Source organism: Pundamilia nyererei, unplaced genomic scaffold (genome assembly GCF_000239375.1).
Source record: "Pundamilia nyererei isolate P.nyererei 1_Seehausen unplaced genomic scaffold, PunNye1.0 scaffold00039, whole genome shotgun sequence".
In the NCBI taxonomy this organism is placed as follows: Eukaryota; Metazoa; Chordata; class Actinopteri; order Cichliformes; family Cichlidae; genus Pundamilia; species Pundamilia nyererei.
Window position 1 is genome coordinate 2,133,962 of NW_005187440.1, and position 10,619 is coordinate 2,144,580.

Consider the following 10,619-nt stretch of genomic DNA (forward strand, 5'->3'; position numbering starts at 1 on the left):
GTACCCATCCCTAGTAACATGTACGTTGGTATTCGCAGCCTTTGCCATGACAATCAAAATTAAGCTCAGGTCCTGTTTCCACTGATCATCTATCAAATGTTTCTACAACTGTAGTGGAGTCCACCTGTGGTAAATTCAGTTAATTGGACATAATTTGGAAAGGCATGCACATGTCTATATGAGGTCCCAGTGCATGTCAGACTACAAACCAAGCCATGAAGTCCTCAGAGACTTCAGGAAGGCTAGGTAGAAAAGCATCCATCAAAGCATCCTTCAGAGTGACCATCAGGAAGAACCTGATGGTCACTGTGAAAGAGCTCCAGCATTCTGGTCTGTAGAGAGGAGAACTTGACAGAAGGGGAGCCATTTCTTCTCACTCCAGCAATCAGATCTGTATCTCAGACTGACCAGACAGAAGCCACTCCTCACTAAAAGGCACATGACATCCCACCTGGAGTTTGCCAAAGGGCACCTCTTTGGCCTGAATGCCAAGAATCAGAAGGAATCAGAAGAAGAATCTGAAGGAAATTAGACAGTCCTCATCACCTGGTTAATACCATGCCTACTTTGAAGCATGGTGGTGGCAGCAGGAAATGGGAAACTAGTAAGAGTGAGGGAAAGATGAATGCAGCAATGTACAGAGACGTCCCCATGATAATCTGCTCCAGAGCACTCTAGACCTCCGTCTGGGGTGAAATTTCCTAAATAACCAACCCGCCAACTGGTAGGTTCCCCCGCTACCGCCTCAGCCACCCAATCGGTCACAGTTTTCAGTCTCTTACCTCAGTGTGGAAAACCATGCATGTTTTAGCAAACTTAAATAAAATATAAAACACAGCTCACAGCTAAAGGCCTGCTTCTCTCGTGTGATTTCACTTGCAGATTGAACCTGTCACCAGGTCACAAAGCATTTCGCAGGCACTGCCCTGTGTCTGTTGAAACTAATGCTCAGCTGCACCTAATTACTTCAAGAAAGCCAGTGACCTTGTGATGTTCACAGCATTGTCTCACCCAGCTCCAGATAAATTTCTTATCGCACCCAAATAATGCCTGCGGGATTGTATAGCACTTTTATCTACAACAGGAGATTTTCAAACAGGCAGCAGACTGTTATTTTCTTTTCCCAGCACAGTTTGCTTCATGTAAACTAAAAAAAAAAGGAAGAAATCCAAAAACCAAGCCAAATGTTTGCTAGTTGAGGAAGAAAGAGATAACTTTTGACCCACTTAGGGTCTGTCAATTTCATTTTTTTATGTTTTTGTGTGAATCTGCAATGCTCACCCCACATATGAAGAGATTTGCATTGTATTTGTACTTGGTCCAAATGGCAGAATGAGATCTTTCTGTTTAGTATTTGCAGAAATTTCTTTTCAGCCTACAATCACTTCTTTATATTCTGCTCTCTGCAGTCTTTAACCGAGAAGAAGTTGTAGGCTGTGTTGGTAAAATATAGTCCAAATGAGTCAGGAGTAGCTAGTCCCCCTTTCGTGGGGGACAGAATTAGGACATCAGCTTCACACTGTGGAGACAGCACGAGGCATATGGCTCACACAAAACTTGAGCTGAATTCAAAAAATGTGTTTGTTCATCGAGTGCTCTCAACTGTCCTAATTATGTCGTCCAGTCAGACAGTCGACTGTATTTCCTTATTAGAGCTGGTGTCCCGACGAGGCCCTGGCCTCTATGACCAGAGGCCATGTTGTAGATTGGAACTGGGTAAAATGGCAGCTCTCCCAACTCAGAGGAACTGGGGAATGGCAAAGGAGGAAGCCAATTAATATTTCAACAATACACCCTCTGTGGCCGGAGATTGACTGACTAAACTGCTAGCTGTCAGAGCAGTTATCTCCAATACAGCCATGTGGCTTGGAATTCACAATGCCCTGTTTAGAAAGGGATTTCACATCCATTGCTCATTTTTGCATTCTGTACAAAAATGGGTACAGACACAATTAACACTGGGGATAAAAATGAAATGAATATAAATAAGGCTGAGGGACAACACGTCAAAGTTATCGCACACCTGAGGAGCAAATGCTCTTTTCTAACTTTTATTTGTCTTTGGATCCGAAAGGTGCCGAAGAGAGCAAAGTCATTAGGAACACAATGCCCTAACTTTCAATTGAAAGTGTTGCTGTAATAACCATTGCCAAAATGTTACTGTCTGAAATGATGCTCAAAACTGAGCATAAAAGTGTGCTTTATTTGTTTAACAAGGACGCTTATGAGTATGTTTCAAAATTGTTTTTGCCAACCTGGCAAGAATTGATTTCTTTATTTGAAGTCCTCACCTTCAAAGGCGGTTTTTTGAGTACATTAAAGTAGATTATAAACCAGTGCGATCTGCAAAGTTAAACCATGGTCATCTCAAGAGGTTTTAGACATGATTGCACAGTGATTATAGAAATCTCAGAGTCCAACTTTTAATAGTTCAGCTGAACCAGATGTTTTCTGTTGTTAATTTTAAACTAGCCATTCAATTTTGCGGAGAACTGGAATGGACTCCAGTTCCCTTGGATAAGTGGAAGAGAGTGGATGGATGGATGGATGGATGGATGGATGGATGGATTTTATCGGATTTTACCAGCAATGGTACAAATAAACACTATGAGACAAAAATCAACCTTAGAATAAGGTTAGATTTTATTATACATCTGTCAACCTTTAGATGAATCATGATAAGAGATCACCAGCCCTGCAGCGAATCCCCAGTTTTCCTTGTAAAATCAGGTGGCTTTTCTACCTATCCAATTTCCGTCAGCCTTTGAAAATAATCAACTTCCTGTAATACAAAATGGACCAATTTAATTCCACATGGGCTTAATCACTACCTGCTTTTATACTGGTTAGAATATTGTAAGGTTAATAATGAATGACTGAGTTGAGTACATATTCAAGCTTTAAGCAAAGAGATGTTAAATTATTGTCACGCCATAGCCTAAAGCCATTTTTGTACATGCACTGCAGCCCAACATTTCTACATGGGTACCACATTACCCTCACATGCAGAGATGCGTGTGAGACCATAAACATCCAGTACAGAGCCTGCCAGCTCACTATTGCCAGTTCTGTGTTATGTCTGATTGTGCCAATCTGCGATGATATGAGAGCCGTCTGATAACAGTCAGATCTGTTCACAGCAACTGAATCCTGCCTCCTGTGCACTGCCTAAACATAACTAAAAACTAACAAAGTTGCAACATTTGACAATGAAAACTTTCAAATAATGTCTCGATCTGATTCTCCTGAAATATTGTGAACAAGCTTATATTTGCTGCACACATCCTTACCATCCACAGAGACAAGCTGACTGACCAGTCTGATATCGTGGCATGAAAGGGCAACTTCCGATTGGTTCACATTGATGTGCACTGCAGTAGACTAACAATTAGCTGTTCAAAAGACTTGCAAAGCCGTTTGCAAAGACAGGGGCCTTCCATTACTTACTATCACGTTAGAATTAGATGGAAACCTTGGGCTCTAGTAGGAAATCAGTTGTGTCACAAGGTAGAAAAGGAGTGTGATGCAATGCCATTTCAGTGTGATGTCAGACTAGCTAATCAGTAAACAACACTTATGAAGCTTTAATAGGGTTTTTTGACCTAGCTGTAGTCAGGAGCTGTTATAATGAAGTTATAGTACTGCAAAGCCTCTTAAGAAGGAGATCAGGGATGGTGTGTGATTCAAGAAGTAATTACTGTTTGCATAGTGTTGTTGGTCTCATTCTAATGTTAAAAAAAATAAGGTTAGATATGGAAAAATCACCACACTTAAACCACTGATGTAGCAAATCACAAAGTTTTCCATTTCTGGCTGTCATTGTTCTTCATCCAGCAGGTGTTAATTGCCGTGTTTAGTGCCTTGTTAGCGTTTTAATTGTTATTTGTGTTTCAGGGTAAATGTAATCTTATTGGTGTCCAGTCAATGTGGGCCCCACAGACTGCTGATCTATGGTGTGCACTCTCCACAGAAAGCCACCGTGCTGTCAATTACGTTGTTTACCACAGCTCGATGACCAATTTCATTGAATCTAGTGTCTGTTTCTTTGCGCTGGAGAAGTTTAATTGCTTTATTATTACTAGACCATCTGTTCTTAATAATTAACAGCATTAATATGTTAATCTCCACTGGATCGGGAAGGGATGATAAGGCCGAAATGGTGAAGTTACCGATTTGTCATAAATTAGACCTGCATGTTACCTCTGTGCCACACTGCTGATTCAATCTTAAAATCCTACACCATGTGGAAACAAGACAAACATCCCCGATCCACAAACAGCAAAGTAAAGCTCATTAGTTTCCATCGGCGGTGGTGCACGAGGCGGTGTCAGCCGACTCCTCAGCCACCTGTCAAAAAGTTGGGGGGAGTTCATTTGAAGTTTGCCTTTTGTTTTCACTCTTCCTTGTCTCGCTGTAACATTTCAGTGGCATTTTGACGGGTTTATCTGTAGGATTGGAGGCTGATGAGGCAAACCTTGGCGTGTTTGGACTTCCTGATTAGTTGACACAAAACAGGGAGATTGTGGCATGTGGTGAGAAAGCTCGGCGCTGTCATGGGAAATGCACCTGTTCAAGTTGAGTGAATTTCTCTCTGGCTTTGCCTCTGCCTCGCTTGTTCCTCGCTCTGTTTCTCCCTTTTCAGTGGAACTTGTGCAGCCTTCATGTTGTGGTAGACCTATCAATACCATTTTTTAAGGAAAAATAGAGAAATCCTGATAAAATGGGGTAAAAGGTGTAACAACTTACCACATTGTGCGCATTGAACTCTCTGCTCATCTTAACCTCGTCCCTGCCTCTGCAGAATAAATAAGTAAAAGCAGGTAGTTGCATTGATTACATGTAGTGTGACACATGCAGGCACGTGAGTCTGAGCTTATGAGAGCAACAATGCTTTAGTGCTCGAACGCTGGTTGAGTACCTTCGGTGTGAGTAATACGCCCATCACTCCACCAAATGATATGTTGTCAGCGATCAGTCATTTCGCTTTGTCCTCAGAAATATGATCATATAAGTAAGTTTAAAGGACTTAAAGGGAAAATATAAAGCATGCAAAGACCTGATGAAATGATGTAATCAAAGAATTCCACGTGCATCACCCATTTTTCCCATGTGAACAGGACACAGTTAAATGCTTGTAAGGGCTGAACTGAAAAAAAAATACATCCATGTGCAGTGGAGTCGCAGGCTTTGAGTTGCCACGCTCGCTTCCTCGCTCTCTATCTATGTAGGGCAGCCCGTGGATCAGCTGACATCCCCATCCTCCCACACACCCACACAATCTTGTTAAAGCATGCAGTTAATCTGAAGAGGAAAAGGACTCTCATCACAACCAAGCTTTCATCACCCTATTGTATTGCCCACATCAAGCTGTCACAGGAATATCGGATTCTCCCCAAACTCAGGTGCTTAGGACGAGCGGCACCCTCCCATTGGCTCTGTGTGATGTCATTTGCCTGGGAGTGACTACGTAAACCAGGCATTATCTAGTACTAGAAAGCATAAATGGCAGAATTAACATCCCAGTGGGAACTTTCTATTATTATTTTCTCTTCTTTTCTCTTAAAAGTCGACTCTGCCTTTGATATTTTGAACCGAAGCGCTGCCACAGAGGAAATACAGCAGCACTCTACAGGAAGTCCTCCAGAGGTGGCCCACAGTCATCGTTTTAGGGAATCTTTCCTCATAATCTATGCATTGGACAACAGAGGGAGGAAAACACTCAAATGCTCTCTTCCACTCTCCTCCAGCACTTCACGGTTCTGTCGCTCTTTCATCGAGAGCTCGTTGAAAACAAAGAGTCCCAACTCGTCCAGAGCCCCAACAGCTCCTATCATCACCTTGGAGGCCAGGTGAAGTGCAGCAATTTGATGAAAAACAGATACGGGGCATGTGCTGGAAAGGCCTCTGATTGAATTGCCACTCTATGCCACAGCCGCTCTTCATTCTCAACCTGCGCAACACAGCGTTGCAGGCGCGGAGTGAGAGGGTCATCACGGACCTCGTTCCACAGGAGAGGCAATGTCTGAATGGGAGGTTTGGGGGGGTGAGGAGGGGAGGGGTGCAGCTGTTTATCCCCCCCTACCACCACCGTCAACCCCCCAGCTTGAAGTGGCTCGAAAACCTTGAGACTCCGGGCTTCAGCTCAAACATTTCATTGTCCTTTTAGGCTCTCAAAGAGCAGTCTCTCTTTTGTGGGCTGTGGAGCAATATCTCAAAAGCACCTTCCATCTCTCTGTATAGAGAGAAGGCGAGAGCAAATCATGTTGAACTCAAACAACTCCCACATAATCACGAGTGTGCTTTTTCAGACATAATAAAAATGCGCCGAGCTCTCAAACAGACTTCCATGGTCTGATTGTGCTCAAGAGGAAAATGAAACCTTGAAAAGTGAAGCAAGCCTCGTCACTCTTTATGAAACGTCTCCACATCGACTGCATTTGACTATTAATTACAAGCCCGCTGCCCGAAGGTGCCTACATCTTTCTAATTCATTCATCACGTGCAGTCCTGCCACCATCGAGCCCTACAGAGAGACTCAAAGAAGACGATATTATACCAAAACCAGACAAATGCCTCCTGCCGCTGCTGCTGATGCTGCTGTCGTGTTGCTGTCTCACTGTTTTGGTTTTTTTTCCCTCTGTGTAACTATAGCATGTATGTTACAGTCAAGTAAACAAAGCAGATGCTTGCTGTGCCTTGGTTGACTTGGCAACACTGCCATCTCATGGCGAGCAGAACAAAACAAACAGCACTGTGCTTTCCTCATATATCTTTATTAGAAAATGCTCATCCACCAGCAAGAAAAGACACATCATCAAATTAAAAAAAAAATTATTACATAGAACATCGAATGCCATGATTACCAACCTTATTTGGTTAAAAACACAAGGACATATCATGATGCAGTCATACTATTCCATATACTAAGCTCTTGTTTATTGAGACCAGTTTGTTGAAGTGTAAAGTTCCCCGATGTATTTATCTTGTTTCAGCTACCTTGTTATTTGCTTCATACTATTAAAGAGATTGACAGTTCTTTGGAACTGATTTTCTCGAGCAGAGAAAGCTCCCGTGATGGAAACACCACTTTTATCAAAGGGAGTTGCATAAATTCATCTCTGATCTTTTCAATGGGGACTTACTCTCTTTTCTTGTGCTCTGTTTCTAGTCGCTGAACCTCCAGAGAGCTGAGACTGTCTCTAAACGAGGCTGAGATGTAAGAGATGGCAGATGGGTTTAGACTTCATTCTTGGTGAAAGCTATTCCCTCCCTCCTGGGGGCCGGAGTCATGCCTCACGGCATTTTGAGCCTTTCTATACCTGGACACCTTTCTGATCTTCCTCCCTCTCGGTCCCCTTCTTCATGTCTATATGACAGCTCTGCTCTTCCCAACATTCGTCTTTACCCACTTCTTCTTCCACCTCCTCCTCCTCCCTGCTGCCCCCATGTGCTTGACACTGGAGCACCAGAGCAGTGCATCTCTCCAGCCCAGATACCTGCTGCTCACACTGCACCACAAATATTCTGTAGAGCTCCAAAAGAACAATGAGGATATTCTTGCAGGTGAAGAAAATCATCAGCTGGTTGAGCACCTGCTCTTGCACCATGAGGTAGAACCGGTAGAGCAGGAACGGGCCATCTTGGAGTCCCACTGTGAGCAGCAAGCTCCAGACTTCGCTGGAGCAGCAGGAGGTGAATGAGGGTGGAGCCCTGGAGCAGCAGAAGGGACCACCCTTGCTGTCTTGAGAAGGCCCCGCCTTTGGGGGTCGTGTCTGAGTGAGAACCAGAGGAAACTGCATGAGCGCCCAAGAGAACAGGGCCAAGCCGATGATGACAACTGCCTGGTTGGTTTTGACTTCGGGCTCCTTGAAGGTGTCGAAGATGTCCAGGATGTCAGCACCCAGTCCCACATTCACCATGAGAAGCTGTGAGAGTTGGTCACGTGACATGTCCCCCTTGGGCATTAGCCAGCGACCCAGAACCAAGACTATCAGCATGGTTTGCTCCAGGCCAGCTACCCAGTTCTCTGGGTCCAGATCCTTAATCCCCTGGATAAATAAAACAGTGGAAGTCTAGTCATGTTGAAAGTGTTTGCAAGGGTTCAGTGTTAATGAATAATCAAATAAACCAGTCATCTCCTCTCTGTTTTTAATATAAGTCGACTGTTTTGTGTCAAGGTTCATTACGTTTATCCTGAAAGCACCCACCCTCCCCCTTGATATTCGACAATATTCCCAAAACGGGAAGATCTTCACGTTTCAAAAGCTGCCACCCAGCCTTGAGTACAGCCATGGGGCAAAAAGCTCCCAAATCCCACATGAAAGAAATTTCACTAAGACCATCTCACAAGGGAAGAGATCTAAGAATTTTTCAAGCAGGAGCCTATCTGGACTTCATCTCTGTGTGTCTATTACACATTTCCTGCAACTAATAGTTTATCCACCCCCTTGCTAGATTTAAATCTTATCTGATATCAGGTGTTGCTTTAATGTGGCTGCGTGGAGGGTTGAGGCAGGCAGGGCAGTTTTGTTGGTGGGACGCCTACCGCTGAGATCGGGATGTGAGCCAGCAAATGAAGCTCATGGCCCGAGGAATTGTTGAAAGGCAGCTTGGACTGTAGCAGGCTCAGCTCCAGAAACCAAATGGACGGGATGACAGTACTGAGGTACAGGAAAACCATGGGGGAGAACCTAAAAGAGGATCACCAAAGGAGAGGGAAAGAGGGGGTTAGGTTATTTATAGAAATTTGCTTCTTCTTTTTTTGCCACCCACTAAAGAAGAAAGAGTCCCTTTTTCCCCATAGGAAGCATCGAATTTCAGACAGGCAATTATTCTCATCATATATGCAAATCCCACTTGACAGTGCAAAGCCTTCTCCATGAGGACAGAACTTCAAAGTAAGACTCAGTGAGAAAGAGAGAGGCCCGAAGAAAGCTCGCATCTGACGATGTTCAGTTCGTGAGCTTTTGAATAAGACATAGCTTGGTGTTGAATGAGGTGTGACACTAAATGCTCATATCCATTTGAAGTCAGTTGATGTTTTTTTTTTTCCTTTCTTTCTTTCTTTCTTTAAAAAAAAAAAAAAAGCTTGTTGGTCAAAAATGAGTCGAGCCAGAAGGAGACATTTACTCCGTGAGTGGATAGGAGAGGCTGTGACATTGATGTGATGGTAGGCTCATAATACAGTTCAGTGAAAGACAGCAGTAATACAGCAGAGGAATATGTTTGTCTTTGATGGACAGTGAAAGAGAGAAAGAGCTGCGGATGATAAGAGAGAATTTAGTGGCACAGAATATCGCAGGCCTTTACAAAAGCCGCCTCGGGCAGATGGGTTGTAAAGAGTTTGCAGCTACAAGTTTAGGAGTTATTTACTCCCTAACACCAAACAGGTTTATAAAGTCTGCCTGCATCTCACTCCCCATCCTCCCAAATCTGTTCTGTGCTTTGTACAGTGACCTTGGGTTTTAGAAAGGTGCCCACAAATTAAAATGTATTATTATTATTATTTTTTAGGAAGAAGCAGAGGGCTAACATCTGGCTTAAAATTGACTGAGCCTCAGTGTGTTATGCAGAAAGGAAAATCATGTCAAATGTGTTTTACCATTTCCACTCTGCATTACGGGTGCATTTCAGAGTGATGGCCATTTCCACACCCAACAGAGCCACGCCTGTCAGCAGCAGCCAATAGAGCGGCTCCTCTTTAACAGCTACAACTCGCCATACCGTCACCACCCCGTGGACAGCAAATAGGAAGCGGCTCAGCAAGGCCAGCAAGACATTCAGGAGGCGACACATGGTGCACCAGAGAAAACCTGCAGAGAAGATCACTTTAGAAGCACAGAAGTGACTTTATTATCATATGTACATTTGAATATTACTAAACAATGAAAATCATATTTTTTCCGCACTCCCTTCACACGTTGTTATTTATTACATTTATTATACATCATTAGGTTTTCTGAAGATCGCTCTTTGTTATTATGATAATTAAGGGTTTAAATTATTAGCTTAGATTTAGTAACCTGGGGGAAAAAATACTGTAAAAATTATGTTATTAAATTGAGACATAAAATGAAATAAAATAAAAAAGAATCACAAAATATACAAAACAGCTGCAAGTGAAAAATCAAATCGCTTTGACCAAAAGAAAATTTACATTTGTTTATTTACAAAAAACTAAAAGCTTACAAGTTTACAACAGCGAGTCTTTAATGTTGTTTCAAACCTTCTACAGTGTTGTGTTTGCATTATTATTGCATTTTTGAATGCAATCATAGTCCCACATGGTTCCTGCAGAGTAAAGAATGGACTACTTTAAAACAATTTGATTTTTGCAATGAAAAATTTGCGAAATAAAAGCCACTTAACCACACTCATCATTAACCGCTGCTCATCATCACCCAGTTCAGGCTTCATTATCAGTAACTATTGCACGATGTGCGCAAACAGCCCTCGCTGTCAGTTAGTTAGCCAGGAGGATGAAAGCCTCTGAGCTTTGGGGGAAATCAAAGCAAGCAGTGATTAGTAAGGAAGAGTTAGACAAACTGATCTGCAGTCAATATTAAAGCACTCCCAGAGGCTTTGCACAGGCTTGCTGGAATTTGATCCCTGAATCGCCA

At 43.0% G+C, this 10,619-nt stretch overlaps 1 protein-coding gene across 1 annotated transcript; it reads right to left on the bottom strand.

Annotated features, from left to right (window-relative positions):
• Positions 1–7,313: 7,313 nt before the first annotated feature.
• Positions 7,314–9,795, bottom strand: LOC102195592 (transmembrane protein 26). Its single transcript, XM_005730857.1, has 3 exons — positions 9,602–9,795; positions 8,546–8,690; positions 7,314–8,048 (listed from the first exon to the last, which is right to left on the bottom strand). Exons 1-3 carry the CDS (start codon positions 9,793–9,795, stop codon positions 7,314–7,316), a joined length of 1,074 nt encoding a protein of 357 aa, XP_005730914.1.
• Between the last annotated feature and the right edge of the window lie 824 nt (positions 9,796–10,619).